At 38.2% G+C, this 19,950-nt stretch overlaps 2 protein-coding genes across 9 annotated transcripts in view; one reads left to right on the forward strand and one right to left on the reverse strand.

Annotated features, from left to right (window-relative positions):
- Positions 1 to 1,689: 1,689 nt before the first annotated feature.
- The window catches only part of LOC109410825 (high affinity copper uptake protein 1), a 127,479-nt gene continuing 109,218 nt past the window's right edge, over positions 1,690 to 19,950 (forward strand). For 2 of the 8 annotated variants that reach the window (XM_062859031.1, XM_062859032.1), the window contains exons 1-2: positions 2,453 to 2,585; positions 12,390 to 12,693. The gene's annotated coding sequence lies outside the window, so the exon portion shown is untranslated. Of the gene's footprint in view, positions 2,004 to 2,452; positions 2,586 to 12,389; positions 12,694 to 19,950 lie in introns of those variants that run through there. The other 6 variants (XM_062859024.1, XM_062859027.1, XM_062859028.1 and 3 more) reach the window with 6 other exon arrangements.
- On the reverse strand, positions 14,785 to 17,066 carry LOC134291367 (uncharacterized). Its single transcript, XM_062859023.1, has 2 exons — positions 16,578 to 17,066; positions 14,785 to 16,515 (listed from the first exon to the last, which is right to left on the reverse strand). Exon 2 carries the CDS (start codon positions 15,997 to 15,999, stop codon positions 15,037 to 15,039), a length of 963 nt encoding a protein of 320 aa, XP_062715007.1. The 5' UTR covers positions 16,000 to 16,515; positions 16,578 to 17,066; the 3' UTR covers positions 14,785 to 15,036.

Below are 19,950 nucleotides of genomic sequence, written 5' to 3' on the forward strand. Positions count from 1 at the left end.
GCAACACTGTGAAGGAAAATGTACTCTCCAGCACAGTGTCTTGCCCCAAGGAAAACAGAAAACACGTTTATTCGTATCGATCTCAGTTTTGTTATGTTGAACGGAAATAGAAAATACAGTGTTGCCAATATACATAAAATAATCTCTCCACTACTTACGGGGGGTGCTTCAATGTACTCATCCTACTCCCACATTTTGCTGATGTTCAGCAATTTATAATTTTGCTGACTTTTCAGCTATCAATACTGAATTTTCGGCAAACTATTATTGCGCATTTCCCACCCCACTGGACCCCTTTCGCAGTTAGTATAAGTGCGGGATCGTGATTAAAACTGCGATTTTGCATCGAATCGTGTCGGTGTCTTCTGCGCACTTATGCATTACAATGTGCTGAATAAGTGCGCAGAAGACACCGAAACGATTCGATGCAAAATCGCAGTTTTATTCACGATCCCGCACTTATACTAACTGCGAAAGGGGTCCAGTGGGGTGGGAACTGCGCAATAGTTATAGTTTGCTGATAACATTCCAGCAATTCATTTGCTGGATGAAAAAATCGAAATTTGGTGTGTAGTGTTGATATTTACAAGTTCTTAGTTTTTTTTCATTCTCCAGAAAAAAAACACAAAAAAGTGTTGCCAGTTTGATGACAGCCAGCTTCATAAATGTGCCGGTGAGTGTGCCGAAAGTGTGCCGGGCACTTTGTGCCAAGTTTCCCACCCCCTGACCTCGGTCCACAGAAGCATCCTGAAATCCGCAACCATCTTCTTTGATGATCAGTCTGCAATCTCGGGCTAGATCTCGAGTCTGTAAGCTGGTCAGCTTTTCCGTGAAGAACCGCAGCTTTATTAGTCGCAAATTTCGCGAACAATGAAAACGAGACTAACTCAGGGACCAACTGCATTTTTTTTCGTTTTTTTCTTGTTTGGTCGTTGGGAAAACAAAACAAAACGTTTAAACACGGACAAACGTCATATCTGACATAAAACTAGTACCCCGCATTCCACTGATCTGATACCACAAATTTTCAGTATCACCCCTCGACGACCATACCAATACACTGTAAATATTCGTGAATAAGTGCGCCCTGGAAAAATTCTCGGTGAGTGTTGTCTGTAAATGGGTTTGTGGAGAAACGGCATTCAATGAATCGGCGTTCGGGAAACGACATTCGGGGAACCGGCATGCTAAAGAAAGTAGCACAACCGAGTTTCCCACCCCCTGAAACGGCATGTAATTACCTTGGCCAAAAGTAAAAAAAAAACTGGCAATCCTACCAATGCTGTCAGTTTTGACCTGTTTGGAAAACACTTCAAAACAAATAAACGTCATCGCTTTCTGTTTTTGTCTGCGTTTTGTTTCTCAAGCGGATCGTGCGCGCGTGAAGCGGCGTCGGTGGTGTAGTGGTAAGCGTGGTTGCCTCTCACCCCAGTCGGTCTAGGTTCAATCCTAGTCGACGCCGTCGGTATTTCTGAGACAAAAATATCTGATCACGCCTTCCCTCGGATAGGCGTAGGTCCCGGCCCATGTGTTGATGGGTTCGATATGTAGGGTGTCAGGTGTGTGTGGATGTCTCCCTGACCGTCCGTGTTTAGGCTTAGTACCAGAAATTGGCGGACGTTAAACTAGAGCTGATGCCGAACGGTGTCGGCTCGCCAGAAATAAGAAGAAGAAGAAGTGCGCGCGTGACGTCTGGTGCAATCCGTCAAAAAAGCAAAAAAGTGAACGGCAATCCGGACGGAGAACGGTACAACTCGGTCGGTGGTGGTGCGTTGAGCAAGGACGTCGGTCGGATAGAGCACTTTGGCGAGCTGTTTTGCGAGAGCTCAGTCGTGGAGATTTCGCGAGTTGGGTTGGACGCAGAAAGGTAGTAAGCAAGCAGTACAGCAGCAACGTTGGTGTCTGCCGGGAGTGCCAGTGAATTTCTAGTGTCGCAAGCAACAAGGCCACATCGAAAAAAAAATCCCTTCACTTCTGAGCCAACTTTGCCAGATATCTACCAGGTTCGCAATTTACAGTTACGTTTTGGAAGAAGAATTTGTGGTACCGCTAGTCGGAACAGAGGATATCTAGTGGAACCATTTTTGTGAAGTGGAGTGTCTGTCTAATCGATTGCGATTACCGAATCAATTCGTCCGACAGCGAGAAGGGAGCTGCCCACTTACGATCAGTGTGTGTGCGTTAGGGTGTCCCAAAAAATCGGCTAGAATATTGCTACCCAATTATAGATTAAGACTCGGAAACAATAGGTATGTGTGAGCTCAATAAAAATTGATTTAAAAGGGGTGTTTGCTACAGGCTTACGAATGTTCAATAAAATAACTTTTACATACCTATCAGTTAAAAATAAATGAAATTCAATCGCAATAATAAATTTTGTGAGAAACCACGAATATTTTTTAAATTTCATTGATATTGTTATACTTTTTTTTTTAAATTCTTGTGGATTAAGCATTAAACAACTGTTGTGCTGAATGCCGACACTTTCTATTCTGTGACACCCTACCGTGCGTGCTCTTGTTTTGTGCTGGTTGAGTAGTGTGATTATCAGTATTATCAGTTCCCCTGTGCTAGCCCGGTGTGTGGTGAAACTAGTGATGTCGCAAAATTTCAAATAATCGATTAGTCGGTAATCGATTACGTTTTGCCATGGCGATTACCGATTCGATTAATCGGCTATAATTAATCGATTATTCCTGGTAATCGATTATTTTTATTATAGTATTTTCTAAAAAATTTGCACGGTTTATCGCTTGTACAGTGATCCGCTATGTTTTGGCTGCATTAAAGCAACTAACATGCTGGGGTTTATAAAGCGATTTAGTAGTAGGTATCAACTTTCACGATCCATACACTATCAAAACATTATACATTTCATATGTGAGATCGGTTCTTGAATATTGTAGTATTATTTGGTCCCCATTTATGAAAACTGATGAAGAACGCATAGAATCGGTGTAAAAGAAATTCTTGCTATTTGCTCTACGTAAACTGAGATGAACAATTTTTCCACTGCCTTCTTATGAATCGCGTTGCATGATAATCAACAAACTTTAAGAAACAACGTGAATATGCTATGATAACATTTCAGGCCAAACATTTCAATAGGTCCTATCTGCATTTGAGAGGCTCTCTTTGTTCACTTCCTCTTTCAATTATAGCAATGTAATGGTACACTTTTCAACTATTTTTGCAGTACAAATCAAAAGACGATTGTTTTGACCATCGTTCAATGCAAGGAGACAATCATAATACACATAAACAGCTGAGAAATTAACGAAAGAGAGGAAAATCAAAGAGAGCCTCTCTTCTGCAGATAGGACCTTTAGATATGTTTGGCCTGATTTGTGAATGATATTCTTTCGCAACGTGGTGACTGCAGTAATCTGCTGTTCTGTTTGTATTTTTATAGCTTATTTTTTATGCTTAGGAAACACTCAATTTTGACAGTTTAACAATGCGGTAATTTAAATTTTATTCCTATAAAATTTACTTAAACTAAGGTACTTTCACAGACAAACAGACGTCTCACTCTACTCACTTCCCATCGTTTTACTTTTTAACGGATTATTCAAATATTCCGTAGTTCGTAAATCGTTCGCTCATGGCGCTCGCATCGTTTTTGCTCCTGTTTGACGTTTGCTCACTACCGCCATCTACTCAGTAGATTTGCGTACCACAGCATAATTAGCATTGGGCGATTATGTTTTCGTGACGATGATTTTTATCGCATTTTCTTCCAAGTGACACGTCTGTTTGTTTGTGGTACTTTACAGTGTGCAAACCGATTTTGCAATTAAATTTGATTTTCCGTGACTTTTAGGGTGTAAAAGTGATCTCCAAAGTTACGTTTTTCAACTGTGAGGTTGAAACGGACCGGTAGAGTGGGTAAGACGGACTCGTTTGGAAAATTAGCTAATAAGCCACACAGACAAACAGACGTGTCACTTGGAAGAAAATGCGATAAAAATCATCGTTACGAAAACATAATCGCCCAATGCTAATTATGCTGTGGTACGCAAATCTACTGAGTAGATGGCGGTAGTGAGCAAACGTCAAACAGGAGCAAAAACGATGCGAGTGCCATGAGCGAACGATTTACGAACTACGGAAAATTTGAATAATCCGTTAAAAAGTAAAACGATGGGAAGTGAGTAGAGTGAGACGTCTGTTTGTCTGTGTAAGCCATTAATTGTGTTAAACGATGGTTATTGCCGCTTGTTTTCGGTAGATCAATCATAATAGAATCCAAATTTGGTTTTGAATCTCTTAACGAAACATGTTTTTACAAATTGAATTCAATTTTGTAAATTGGAACAGAACAGGAACCTCCGTACCCTGATAAACGCCTAACAGTATGCAATGCTCTGGTATTTAATTTCAAGCTGTTAATATTTTGTGAAAATTCCAATATAATGAATTACAAAAAATCAATCAACCCACACATTATTCACAAATTGAAATCTAAGGAGTACAAAAATGATTGGATAAGCCGTGTTAAGCACATCATCTTAACACGGTTTATCCAATCATTTTTGTACTCCTAAGATTTCAATTTGTGAATAATGTGTGGGTTTAGTGTGGTTCTCATGGCGCTATCAAAATAAATCCAACTGTCCGTCCTACCCACCCTCAAGGCGGTCCTTCTTACCCCAACACAACCCAAAACATTCATTCCACCTTCGTTTTTTATAATTCATGAAATTTACCTGAATCTCGTTTTGTATAGTATCGGAGCAGTTTAAAACAACTGGAAAACACAAAATAAAATGCGAAAACTTGGCAATTCAATGTTAAAGCTTATTATACGGTACCGTAAACTAGGTTAGGTATCATCAGCGGGGTAACTTTGATCGGCTTAGCCGATGAAATGATCCAACAAACAATTTTTATTGAATCTGTTTTTGCTCACCAATGGTTTTCCGTAATCTGTTACTGTTTAGCTACCAAATAATATGAAACTCATGGAAATCGACTCAATGAACATAGAAATAAATCGACTTTTTCTTGTGTTTCGCAACGCATTGAGATACATTCTGAAGCATTCATGTTCTGTTATGAAATCTAGATACATTTGAGGTTCGAAATCATTGTATTAACTAAACATGACATGTCAGAGTTAAATTTCATCGACAAAACTTTTATGAAAGTGCTCCTTTTCAATTAAATAGACGATTAATTAAGATTAGTCTCCTAAGTAATTGCCTAGCTTTAGGCGTTATTCTTGGTTTATAGAATTTTAATCCTAAAACAACTTAAAAAGTAGGTAAGCTGTAAGAATTTGGACGACATACAGTGACCCCACAATTTATGAATCGGCAAAAATGACCACAGTTTATGGATCACTCCATTTGATCAACATGGTGATTCATAAATAGTGTACAAAAATTAAGGTGATTCATCGGTGTGGGGTCACTGTATTCGAAATCAGGGACCCCGAATTTAGTTAATAAGGGTGTTTTCAACACAAACGAACATTGTTTACTGATATGATCAATGTTACCCCATGTCAAAAAAATCAAAAATTTGATTAAAAAGCTTGTTTAAAAATGTTTTAAAGTTTGAACATACTTTTAAAAGTACCGTGATTTCGGGTGAAATTGATCACTTTTCGCAGTGTTTGGCGAATAATTTTTGATACTTATCGATATGGTTAAATTCAATGCCTTAAAACAAGTACGACCATGGTTTTCATCAGTCAAAGAGGTTGGAAATTCTACTGCAAATCATTTTATTACAAAAAATATCAATTGAAATAAAAAATCAAACATTTTACTTTCGGGGTGAAATTGATCAGTCAGTGAAATTTTGTTGTAAGTGCTGAAAATATTTTTTCCACCTTAATCAACCAACCCGGAATGCGAAAAACTTGGCAAAACTTTTACAAGATTACTAAATTTTTAATTATTTAAGTTTGTAATAAATCTTAAGAAAACGCCTAAAAGTATGCAATTATCATACTAAATATGTTATAACTTCCAGAAAAGTACAATTTTATGCATAAATTTCAATACTTATAAAACTTTTGATGACGCAATCGGGTTTGGCGAATACTTGACAGCTGGAAACATAAATTCAAATATTCAATACATGTGCGATACAGCTACGGTAACAAAAGTTTGAAAGTGTCTTTGAAGTTCGCCTAACATGCAGTTTCGGAAAATATTGAATTTTATACAGAAATATGTGTCTAATTGGCTGTAAAACATGGCAACTCATCATTCAATAGCTCTTGAGCCAGATGATGGACATTTTTTACAAATTGTTTTAAGTTTAAAGCGATATTTTCAACAAATAAAAATGGCCCTCACGTCGATCAATTTCACCCCACTGATCAATTTCACCCGAAATCACGGTAGTCTAACACAAACCAAGATTGCCGGTACTGCTTTTAAAAGTATAAAACATGTAATCAGCGCTTAAAAATTGAAGCGTTTTACCTCAGACGAATCAAAATTTGCTCTTCTTTGACCGGCGCTTTTCAACGTAAAGCGGTAGCAATATGCCTTTATTGGCTAACATGCTTCTGAAGCAAGTGGGAGCGGGAGCAATAAAAAATATGAGTGAGAGTGAGGAACGACGATTCAGCGCTGTGCGGCTCTCTGAATCTCTCTCTTCGCCGGTGTATACGGCAATGAATATACTTGATTTTTATCTCGTTATTACAGTGCAAATGACATAAACTCGAATTAAATCGATTATAATAGTCACGTCCATCATTCTCTTATGGACAAATTGATTTCTTTTACAAGTTTTGAGCAAAACATAAATCCACTGAATCATTTACGCATCTTCAGCCTCACCGCAGCAAGTGAGAAATAATCGTTCCAGTCAATATGCTTCACCAGCCAACCGACCGATGAGGAATAGTGGTCGCGGTTGGTTCGGTTTCTCTTTGCTCCCTGTGCGTGTTCGTTCGTAGGGATGGTTGGCGCTGATGACTGATCGTACCATTCATATTCATTCGATTTCAAGCACTGCATGTAATGTTTGCTTCTACAAGAGAACTACCGTAAACCGGGGTCAAATTGATCAGCGGGGTGAAATTGATCATTTGGGTACTACATTGAAATTGCATACCAGAAACTTCTAAGCGTCGCAATGATCTCAAACTTCTTACCTCATCTAGTCCATAGATGGCTAGAGATGAGTTTAAACTTTTAGGGGGATTAGGGGCATAATGGACACCCGGGGCGAAATGGACACCCCTGTTTTTGCCGAAACCGATGACTTTTATGTAAAACTTTCAATGCATAAGTGTAAAGGAACAAGTCATTGTTCTATTTATCAAAAGTACCATTTATATTCCTTCAAAATAACCAAAATATCATTGAAATTGAAGTATGTTTTTCATATGGTGGATTTCTTATAATTTCGAAGCAGCAGCAAATTAGGTATTACGAGTGATTGAGTGTGTCCACCATACAAACAAGTGAATTTTTAGCTTATCCACATGTATTCGCAGATTTAGCAATGGATGCAGTATTACATTTTTGATCAGAACTTAGGGGGCGTCCATAAATGACGTAGCTTTTTAGGGGGGAGGGGGGTGTTTGTGATTTTGTGACGAAGTGTGACGATAGGGGGGTAGGGGTTTATGATATGCTACGTAGCTTTCTACTAAGCCTATTGAAAAAAAAGTATTTCGTAATTAATAAAATTCTTACTCGTTATCCAGTAAATCAAAAAACAAAATACATTGTATGATTTTTTTTTCATTAACATCAATGTAAATAGCCAATAAAGGAGATTAAAAGCAGTCTCATTTAATAAGACATGCAGCTATCGGACGTAAAGAATAATGCGTAAAGAATAATGTATTGTATTTGCAGACACAATTTAATTTCGCTCAAATGTTTCTCACGACCAATAGTGTGTTGCTTGCTATAGAGCACTGCTCACCACTAAGATTGCAAAGGAAATTTTTTTTCAGGACTTCCTCGAAGAATTCCTCCAACAATTTCTTAAGGAGCTCCTGTAGAAGCTTTGTAAGGAGTTTCTCATGGTGTTTTTTATAGGTTTCCCCAACAGGAGAAGAATAACATTTCCACAAAAATTCCTATTGGGAATACCTAAAAAAACTTCTGAAAACATTCAAAAGGATCTGGAGGAATCTCAGAAGGAACTTCCAGAAGAATTTCAGAAGGAACTCCTGGAGGAATTTTGAAAGAAAATCATAGAGAAATTTCAAAAGAAACTCCGTGAGGATTTCCTTGAGCAATTCTAGATGGAGCATTCGGAGAAATCTTGAATAAACTCCTGGAAGAGTCTCAGAAGGAGATATTTGTAGATTCTCAGAAGGAACTCCTGGTTCAACTTTTGGGGAATCCCGGAAGATTATCTGGATATAACACCTGGTAAAATATAAGAAAAAAAAATCCTGGAGAAATTCCAGAAGGAACAATGAGAGGAATCCGTAAAGGGATTCCTCGCGGAATTCTAGGAGAATGGAAGGATGCCGGAAAAAGTTCCTGGAGGAGTCCCGGAAAAAAAATCCTGGATAAATCCTAGAAGGAAGTCCGCGAGGAATTCCAGAATACCCTGGAAGGAATTCCTGAAGGAATCCGGAAAAGAACTCCTGGAGGAATTCCAGAAGCAATTCCTGGGAGGGCTTTTAAAGAATGTCGGTGGGGTTTCCTGCCGAGATCTCGGATTGAATATCTGAGTGAATTCCTGAAGGAAAGCAAGTAGGAACTCCTGAAGGAATCCCGAAAGGAACTTTTTTGGAAAACATAGAAAGAAGTTCTGATGGAATCTCAAAAGAAATTCCCGTTATATCCCTAAAAAGACGTCCGAAGAAACTGCTGGTGGAAGAGAGGAGAAGAAACCCTTGAAAGAACTCTTGAAGGAAACCAGAAAAAAAACATTAGAAAACAAACTCGCGGAGAAATCTCAGAAGGAACTTTTCAAGGAATCTAAGAGGGAACTCTGGTAGGATATATTGGAGGGATCTTTGAAGGAACTTCTGAAGGAATACAAAAAGGAGAAATTCTCAAATGGAATCCCAAAGGAAATTCTTGCAGAAATCTCGGAAGGAAGTCCTGGAGGAATTAAAATAGGAGAAATTCTCAAAAACGGGAATCCGAAAAGAAACTCCTTGAAGAATTCCAAAATGAACTGCTCTAAGAATTTTAGAAGAAACTCCTGCAGGGTCCTTAAAATGTCGTTATTCAAATGAAACCAATTTGATATTCTGAAGAGATTTATTAGTGAGCAAACTAATATCTTCGGAAGAGCTCAGGTAATATATTGGGAGCATCAATTTCCTGTTCTTCGGCATGCAGCAGATGGGTGGTTTATTCACACCGACGAACCGACGTGACAGCTAGAACAAATAAATTCAAATTTGTTGTCCGCGACACCATGATGAAAAATAGCCGAACACTATTGCCACCTCTATAACGGCTCGCGATGATTTGATAGCTCGACACCGAACCCCCGTGTGTTCATATAGGAAGCGGTTCGCGTCTGCGCTGATTTGACAGAAGCGATCGCTCGCTTTGGTGGTCGACCGTTAAATTTGGGGGGGGGGGGGGGACACTTTTGAATCATCACTGTCACGTCGGTTCGTCGGTGTTATTCAGTCATTAGCTTTGCACAGCAAAAAAATTCTTGTAATATCATATCATTTTCGATACACATCAGTCGCGTCGTAAAATTGATGTACAAATTACATCCGTTCTACGCAGCAAATCAGCCGCCGCTGCTTGAAAGTGGGTCTAGCAATCGCTAGAACCGGAACGATTGATGAATCATATATAAGTAAAATATTGGCATGGATTCGTACACTGATCCGCTGATTGTGAGGCCTATCTCTTACCTCTCGGCTATTTCACCAAGTTGGGAGGTAGATGATAAATATAATACTGCTTCTGAGTGTTTGCTGGAATGGGTTTGTTGACACTTTCCAGTTCCAACCAGGGTGTACATAGTAAGTGTAATAAATGTGGGAAAACGATGTAACCGAATGAAATTACGTTCAAAAATGGATACATCGCCAGAAATGACGCGCCTGGATATTACAAAATTATTTGCTGTGTGGTGATAATCTCCACTAGTTGCACCTATGGTCTTGATGTCAGCGATCTGATCCAGGCAGTCGGCAATGTTTTTTGCTATTGTTGTTTTTTTTCATAATATTCTATAAACAACAAGTTAGAATTGAAATCAGAGCTAAATTTGAGTTTTTTTTTGTTTTTTGACATAAAATTTGTTTAAGGGGGGGGGGGGTGTTTAAAAAGCTACGTCATTTACAGAGGAGGGTATCTGAATTTGTGACGAAATGCTACGAGGGGGGAGGGGGGTGTTAAAAATCGCTTAAAAAAAGCTACGTCATTTATGGACGACCCCTTACTCAAAATAGAAATTTCAATGTTGTAGTCTATTCGGGGCGAAATGAACACTGGCAATAATGAATGGGTGTACGCGCGTTGCATACTGTTAGGCGTTTTAGGGAGTTTGAAAAAAAATAATCCGATTATTTTAGCCTAAAATTTATTTAATTACCTTTGAAGTTATGTAAACTCGTCTAAGATGGAGTATCATATCTGTGGTATTGATCTCCGTTGGCAAATTACTTAACTATTCGATATTCTCAAAGATACAGCATAAAATATGCAGAGGTGTCCATTATGCCCCGATGGGTGTCCATTTTGCCCCGTACCTTTCCTGCCAGCCCCAAAAAACACACGGTTTTCAATTCATTATTTCTTCACAATAATGACATTCTACCAGCTGTAAATAATTGAAATACGTAGGAAACAAGTTAAAGTTGTAAGCCAAATGATAATAAGCTCATTTGCTTAGGGTGTCCATTATGCCCCTAATACCCCTATTAGTTTAGAAAAAAGTTAGTTTTGCCTTATTTTTTTTATGAATTTGCAATGTGTTTCTCACTTAGCTGGAATCATTGCTTCTAAACAATCGATTGCCACTAGGGCTTCCCGTAAATTTTTTGTTTTAACATTTTTGTGGTGCCTTGGTTGGAAAGTTATGAAGCTATTCTGAATATGAATAAGCTAAAAAAAAGTTCTTTTTCGACGAAATAGTCATTTTTGGTAACAGAAATCACTTACTTCGAAGGAAATTGCCTACCTTCAGGCGTTAAGGTGGAAATTTCAAAATTTTATTTTGCATTTTAAGTGTCAAATTCACTAGTTGTAAGAATTTTGACGCGTTATTCGGGTTGAGAAGAACAAAATGAAGTAGGTAAGGAAATGTTTCTTTTTAACCGATGTTGAACAAAATTCTGTCACATGGTTTTATAGAGATCCACTGGGTACTGATTTTACAGAAATTTTTTTGGCAATATTTCAATTGTTACTAAAATTATCCGCAAAAGTTGTTTTAAAGTGATCAATTTGACCCCGGATTACGGTACTAAAGAAAGATCGTAAATTTTGATCAATGTTACCCCGGATTACGGTATGCATGAAAAATATATATTTTTAAGTTTCCTTTATTTATGTTGTTTTTGAAGTTTTTTATACAAATTTTTAACACAACAGTTCTATCTTTCTATATATTTGAAATAACATGGGCATTGCTTACTTTGAGGCGTTTATCGGTGTATGGAGATTTCTGTCTCAATTTACAAAAATGATTCCAATTCATAAAAACACGCTTCATTAATAGATTCAAGGCCAGATTTGGAATCGACTATGATCGATTTACCGAAAATAAGTGGCCATTTATTGTAAAAATAGTCAGAACGTTAATGTAGAGCAGATTGTTTATGGGACATGTTTCTGCAATGGAATTACATACGTTTAGGCGTTTATTGGTGTAATCCTGTTCCAATTTACAGAATTGATTCCATTTCGTCAAACTACGCTTTGTTAAGAGGTTCAAAACCAGATTTAGATTCTATTATGATTGATTTACCAAGAACAAGTGGCAATGCATTGGAAAAAACATAATCAAAACTTTGGCTCTGCTTGATCCAGACAACATTGAGATTTGTAAGAAAACCCTACAAATGTTATTTTAAAAAGCTGTGAGCATTCGAAAGCGCCTAAATATATGCACGTTCTAAACAACACAACAATTGAACACCCCAAGTTTCCCATGCAAACGTTGGTCATAAACTGTGAAGCCCCGTTCCAATATTTTTCAAAAATTCCTTCACTATGGCACTTCTAGGGTTCCAAACCCCTGTTCTTTTTTATCCCATAACACAAACTAGTGTTGAAAAGATGATCGATGGGAAGCGAGCAGAATATGATGACTGTTTCTCTGTACCACTTTTTTTTAATAATCGATGAAATAATCGAAACAAATAATCGATTATCGGAATAATCGAGTAAGGCGCTACTCGATTAAAATTTAATCGATTAGTTGAACGATTAATCGATTAGTTGGGATAATCGATTAATTTGCGACATCACTAGGTGAAACAAAGAGAAGCAAGGGACGGCCCACCATATCTGTGGGAATATTTACCTACATTACATCGAAAAGGCTGTTTTTGATTCGTCCAGTGTTTAGTGATTGACCCTGAAAGCATTTTTCTCGACGCAAGAACCAAAGCAAGCAGAGTAAAGTGTTTGTCTGAAAATTGCAGAGAAGTGCTCCTCGCAAGTGCATGCTGTAATCATCTCAGTAGCCTGTACAGAGAACGAGACGGGTCTAGGAAGGCAGAAAGAAGACGGAGCAAGTTCAACTTTTCATCCACAGTAGGCGCAGAAATAAGAGGTGAGTGAAAGGTGCACAAAACTACAGATGTCAATTTGCGGGGATATCGCCGTGGCAAACTCAAACACGGATCGTGAGATGAATGGGAACTAGCCTACTCCTCGTGGAGTCGCTCGTTTCTCAGCTCAGGGTGTGATGCAATCGATTTCTTGTCTTGCTTGGCCGTAGTTTTTCACAACATGCTTGACGTGCTGTTGCGGCGTTTTGCTTAGGTAAATTGCACGTAAAAAAACGGGTATCATGTGTTGCGGTTGCCACAGTTGTACAACTGCTCCGTTTCATGCTCGGCTGGACTTCTCAGGCCCCCACAGGCAACCGGTGTGTTTGTAGTTGTCGCAAATTTGTTTCGTTTAGGACCCATTTGCCTTTAGGTATATATTGTTTACGATTTTACGCTCGCTTAAGCTCTGTAGTTATCGCTTTGGGCTGGCAATGTTGGCGACTGACCTATTAGACGGGGGGAACTCCATTAGGTTTGTTTTCCCTTGGTAAAAAGCATACAGATTAGAACTGGTAAGTGTACGTGCAGCACACGAGGGCCATGTTGATGTTAGCACGTCTGACTGGTGATATCCTACCTTGTTCTAAAAGATCGTCAAGGATGTGATGAAAGAAGAAAGGTAGTCAACCTTATACATAGGTCTGAAACCCTGAAGAAGAATCAACATACGATGCATTCGTTCGAATGCCACGTGGGCCACTTCGTGGGGGAAGGGTGTTTAAGTTTAAGAAAAGTCCACGCTTGTCTACGGATAGGGAGTGAGGATCCTTTAAATGCCCACGTGGACAGCATTGATTTAAAAAATAAAAAATATTTCAGCAAAACAAATTATGTCGTATCATTGATGCGATTAAAATTCATAACAGTTCTCCAATACATTTTTTGTACAAATTGCAATTGTAAGTATTTATTTAGTGATAGCTACTCCAAGAACAAAAGCATAGCATTCCCTAAAAAGTTTAAAATTCCTTGAAAAATGATCATAATTTGATTATTCAAAATACAGTATTTAAAAAAGGAGAATTCTGGAGTTTCGAAATAAAATGAAAAATGTTGAAGTTTCTGCCAGAACTTTCGTTGAAGTTCTGAATGAAACTCTCAACGTTTAATCTGAATTTTGAAAATCACTTCGAATTTTTAAAGGTCTGTAGAAACTTTGAAGTCTTTCTATTTTTGCAAATCTACCTCTAAAATACAAGATATGTTTATTGTTATACACATACACATGTATACACTGGTCGATGACAATAAAGCAGTCTTGTACTAACTGACATGGCATCCATGTGCATTATTAAACATTTATAAGACATTGAAGTGAAAATCCTAGTTCTATGATTTCTTTGGTTGTCCGACATTTCGCGGTAAACCATTTCGCGGCAACCCATTTCGCGGTGAGCCATTTCGCGGTATGTACCATTTCGCGGTTTATGGTTTCGCGGTGTGTACTGTTTCGCGGTATGCCATTTCGCGGTACATACCATTTCGCGGTTTCCCGTTTTGCGGTTTTCCTTTTGGCGGTGAGTTTTTGTTTTTCAAAAAACTTGATTATTTTTAAGCTTTCTTCGGGAAAACTCGTACGCCACTTAAATCTCAATTGAGAATGGCAAACGTTTCAAAACTAAAAAAGCACGTAAGGACTTTTTTTTGCGAGTTGTATATTCCTCCTTCTTATTGAATAGGCTGTTCTTTCGAGTTATCTTTTCAAAACATTTGTTGGGACAAATCAATCTGATAATGTTTTCATCAGGTATTTTTCCTTCTTTTAAACATAGGCTGTTCTTTCTAGTTATACTGGTCAAATAGTTGTTGGCATTAGGCTGCTAATATTTTCATGGTATATTTCCCTTCTTTAACACATAGGCCGTTCTTTCGAATTACATTTAATAAAAATTTATTAGCATTAAGCTGTATACTTTCTCATCTATTAATTTAGCTTCCTTCAAACATACTGTTTTTCAAAGCTATGTATTAGTTTTTTGCATCAAACTCGAAGCCTTTAAACAAGAGCTATTAGTTAAGATTTACCCTTTTTAGTTTCATAAATTGTTCTTCAAAGGCACGCACTCCAATAGACATTCACACATATTAATAAATATTCACCATTCTTATTTCCATGAGGTGTTCTTTTGGGTTAACCCTAGTCGTGCATTGGGGTCATTATGATCCAGACAGGCACGCTGAGCGAATACTACGTCAGCGGGGTGAGCATCAGCTAATGCACGAAGAGGGTTTAATACACAATAAATGGCAAATATGAAACAGGAACAATTAAGTATATTTTTCTTTTATTAGAGTTCATTATAACATCACATAAATAAATTCTAAAGTCTAACATAGTTATTTTACTTATTTTGTAAAATAAGAGCGATGCTTTGGATGAATTCGAAAAGGGGCATGTCTTCGATCTCTCTCCGCAGTAACGTTTTCTTCAACTTTTCCTCCTTGATTTGCAGCTTAGGATTCGGCCGCTGCAAGACGTCGCCTTGCAAATTCTGCAAATACTTCGCGGACGTTTCGTGTTCTTCCTGCTGGAAAGCTCGCAACACTTCATAGAATTTACAATGAGTCCTATCCTTGAAGAGGCCCCCGAACTTGTTGTGCCATCCTTCAACTGCGTTGGACGTTCTGGGCATATCATTCTCCGTGCTCGATTTCACCGACCAGAACTCCGGAGCGAACCGCGGTTTGCCTCGACGCCCACTGCTTTTCATCTTACCAAGCACGTATGTTTTTTCGAAATAATCGAAAAACGGCTTCATTGTGTTCGGTGCTGAAGCACGGATAGCAGCAAGGCCTTGGTCAACTTCTTGCGGATCCAAGAAGGCTAAGGCCTCTGTTTGCCTGAATGCCATTTGGCATTTGACTGATTTGGCATAAGAATTAGCAAGACCCAGTTTTTGGATGTGTTTCCACATATTTTTTGCCAGATGAAAGTAGCATCCACGTCTGGAAGCATCAGGAAACACGCTGGCTACTGCTTTGATTTCTGCAGCTTCAAAATCCGTTAGCACGATCGGCGGATCAATTTTGATTTTGAATTGCTTCGCCGCTCTTTTCAATAACTTGAATGCCTTCTCGTATGTAGCTTCTTTCTTATTTGGAAGAAGGAAGTAAGCTAGAGGCACGAACACGTGGCCATTGCCATTTTTGACAGATCCATGGATGGTGAATATTTGATTAAAGCCGTTTGGCGCCGATGAAAATGTGCCGTCCATGATCAGAGCTTCGCAATGTGCCAGTTTGTCCAGATGAATCGAAGTTGTAAAAAGCATAATGCGGCCATGTTCGAATTCCACGTTCTTCATCAAAAATGGCCTGCCATCAAAAGTGACGGTAAACCGTTCGTCGACTTTCGAAAAATCATCTGGATCAAACGGCAGGGAGCTGATGCGTTCGCGTTGGCAAATACGCCTTTGTGCCTTTTTGGATACCACGGTCTGGACCTTAAAACGTGAACATTGCTTTGTATTACTTTCAAAAAAGAGAAAATGTAATGTGTAGACTTATGGCAAGGTCAATGTGAGAAATTCTGCCATAATTGCTACATCCACGTTTTAGGCACTTACCTCAACCGGTGACTCGGCCGCAACCAAACGAATAATCTTTTCCGGTCGTTCGTTGCCTTCACGTGCCTTACGCTTCAAGGCCGCCCTGTATTGGCAAGTTTCAACGGCTAAAGGATCGGGCATATGATTGTGTTCGGTTGAAGAAATAACGGTGTGCTTTCCGGAAACGATCCTCGTTTTTGCTCGGGCCTTGCATTTTTCTGTGGCATCTTTTTTGCGACGTCGCACGCACTCCCATAGCCAATAGTCTGGTGTCTATACCAAAGTTTTTTTTTCAATATTTTCATTTTTTAAAACGTAATTCAAATTGCCCTTACCTCTGAATCCTGGTAATAAATATATCCGTCGTAGGACAGCTTCAAACCTCCACGATTTGAAGGCACGATTTTGCAGCCATCACCCTTTATCACTTGATCGTCAAAGCCAAAAAATTCCTCCTCGCTTTCCATATCACTAGCCTGACAAACAAATGCTAACTGATAGCAAATGTAACGAACGCACTCAAATTATAGTTTCGCATTGTGTTCATTTAAAAATGTTGAACTTGAAAAGGTCTACGCTTATTGCAACAATATCAGACGTGTGTGTATTGTATATAGTACTGTACTCATGAACAATCACTTTTGGTTTCAAGGTCATTCGACACAAGTTGAACAATTGGTACGTATTGTTTGGGAACAGTACACGTTTTATGTGCCATGCTTGTTGGTTCATTTGTACTGATAAATTATAAGAAAAAAAAGGTGAAATGGTACGTACCGCGAAATGGTACCGACCGCGAAATTATTAACCGCGAAATGGTCCAAACCGCGAAATGACGTACCGCGGAATGACATACCGCAAACTGGTACAAACCGCGAAATGTAAAACCGCCAAATGGCACACCGCGAAATGGGTTACCGCGAAACGGTTTACCGCGAAATGTTATACAATCGATTTCTTTATTTTTAAAATGATGCTGTAAATACTTCTAATCTGAAAATGGAATCTATGAATTATATTCAAGACATTAAAAAAACGTTCAAGGTTCAAATCACATTTGTTTTAATAATGAGCTTTGAAAAACTTTGGACTTAATTAAAAATTGTTAACACGATAAAAAGTATAGCGATCAGATTACTTTTCTAATATAACACCAAATAAACCACGGGATGAATGGCCCATAAAAGGTTTAAATCCCTGGAAATAAACGAACGAAATAAACCAAAACTTCAAAACCGTTCCAAAACAAAGATGTTGTCGATCACCTGGCAATCATTTGACTCATTTGACTATAACTCAGTTCACAAGCCTAATTCTAATATTGAAATGTGGTGTTCGTCAAACTTGTGTTTTCCTACAATTATCACCAAGGACGCCATATTATAACTCTAATAGGGTGCAGGCACCGGTTTTGGCCAGTCTAAGGGAAATCATTTTTATAAAAATAACCAATAATCCAATGAAAACTATCAATGTGTTAAATGAAAGGTTTCGATGTATGTATACTTTATTGGAAAAATGCAGAAATCAAGCTAATATTTGATTTTTGTATTAAAAGTGGCACTGGCCAAAATAGAAGCATTGCCGCAGTTTTGGTCATATTCTCAGCTTTGGTTTCTATTTTGGCCAATCACGTGTATTTCCTATGGGAGTGGTCAAATTAGAAGCACCCTGGCCAAAATAGATGTATGGGAGCTGATTTTTTAAGGAAATTTTTTTTTCTTCTTCAAGTTTTAAATCAAAATGTATGGTTTTAAGAGCTGCAATCATATTATTATATTAGAATCTACTAGTAAAAAAATAAATATATGCCGATTTAGATCGTAACAGGCTGTATACCGCACTATGGCCAAAACTCCGGGCTGGCCAAAACTGAAGCTTCTACCCTATTTACGGTGTAAAATGTTGGTAGCACCTACTCATACTGATCGATCGGATTTTTACGATCGTTTAGTATGAGTAGGTGGTACAAGCGCTCTCACGCTGTATATATGAGAGTTGGAAAATGGCGTCCTTGGTGATAATTGTAGGAAAAACACTTATCTACAAGTTTGCCAAACTTCATATTTGAGTATTCGGCATCTGAACTGAGTTATAGACAAATGAGTCAAATGATTGCCAGATGATTGCAAACATCTTTGTTTCAAAATTCGAGATGGTAATTGTCAGTGGCGATTCCCCAACCTCAAATCTACCTGTGCACCAAGTATAAATTCTTGATTTTTTATGAACAAATTTGCTTGTAATAATTAGAAATTGATGAGAATAGCTGCTTTCACACATTTCTATCTCGATTTTGATCATAAATTCCCTGCAATTGCAAGTTTTAGGTTCGGTGCACAGGTAAAAAGTGAGGTTACGCGACGCCACTGGTAATTATAGCACCGACGAACCGACGTGACAGCTAGAACAAACAAATTCAAATTTGTTGTCCCCGACGCCATGATGAAAAATAGCCGAACACTACCGCCACCTTCATAACGGTTCGAGTTGATTTGATAGCTTGACCCCAAACCCCTGTGTGTTTATATCAGGCGGCTGTCATCTGAATACTACCCCACAGGAAAAAAGTGAGCCAACATCTCTGAACCCCACTACGTGCTGAACCCCAAACAAATAATCGTTTCAGGACCAACAATTGAAAAAGGCAAAATATTTTTCCCAAAAAAATATATAATTTTCCAAAATACTAGGGCAATCGTAACAAAAAGTTATTTAATTTTGTTAATTGATAAATGTTAATCTAAATAAAAACGTGTATGAATTAGCTCATAATTGGGGTCCTGAAGAAGAGATAAAAAATTTTACTCGTAAATTACGCTCAAATCAAATGTTTGCCGCGAAACTGATGCTGACTTCAAAAACATGGACGAATCGCAACCGGCTGGTTTATATAGGAAAAGGTTCGCATCTGCGCTGATTTGACAGAAGCGTTCGCTCGCTTCGTTGGCCGACCGTTAAATTTAGGGGGGACATTTTTGAAACACCACTGTCACCTCGGTTCGGTGGATTTACTCCCACTATCATGAATACCTTCATCCGTGGGTTCGCTGCTAACAGTGACTCCCGATTTTCAGCAGTGTTGCTAGTCTTCTTGATAAAGATTATTTCCACGCGAAATGACTGGAAAATCGGAAAAATTATTTTCGACATTTTTTATGGTTTGAATGAAACTTTGCACACGTATTTGGCTTAGGAAACTGAGCATTTTCCGTGCAAGGACAGATTTGTTTGACTCAAGAGTAACTCTTGAGAAGGGCGTATGCATTTTGAATAGTACTTTAATAAAAAAGATGTAGCTCGAAAACCTTTGGTTGTACAGAAAAATTGTCTAAGAACAAGTTTTAGCCCTATGTATGGTGGTTGTGAAAAAAATATGCACTGAGAAAAAAAAATTTTCTTCGGTAAAAAAAAATTAACACAACAATTTGAATATCTCAAAAAACGTATTTTTGATTTTTTTTATTTTTGGGCTGTAAAAACTTGAAGTTATTACACACATTTTAGCGAAGACTCCAGGATGGAGAAATGTCAGGGAAAAAAGTTTCCAGAACATCAACTTTTAATGCATTTTTCAAAATTTCAATATTTGCAGGAATAAACGTATACTAATAAATAAAAATGATACCTGTGATATTTTAGAATTTTTAAGCTCTTAATGATGATCTTCCTAAAAGCATCCGTCCTTGAGATATTTCAAGTTTATGT

The sequence above is a fragment of the Aedes albopictus genome, chromosome 3 (genome assembly GCF_035046485.1).
Source record: "Aedes albopictus strain Foshan chromosome 3, AalbF5, whole genome shotgun sequence".
Taxonomy (NCBI): Eukaryota; Metazoa; Arthropoda; class Insecta; order Diptera; family Culicidae; genus Aedes; species Aedes albopictus.

Excerpts from the sequence above, each read along its gene's own strand:
- LOC134291367 (XM_062859023.1), bottom strand. The coding sequence starts at position 15,999 with ATGAAGAACGTGGAATTCGAACATGGCCGCATTATGCTTTTTACAACT.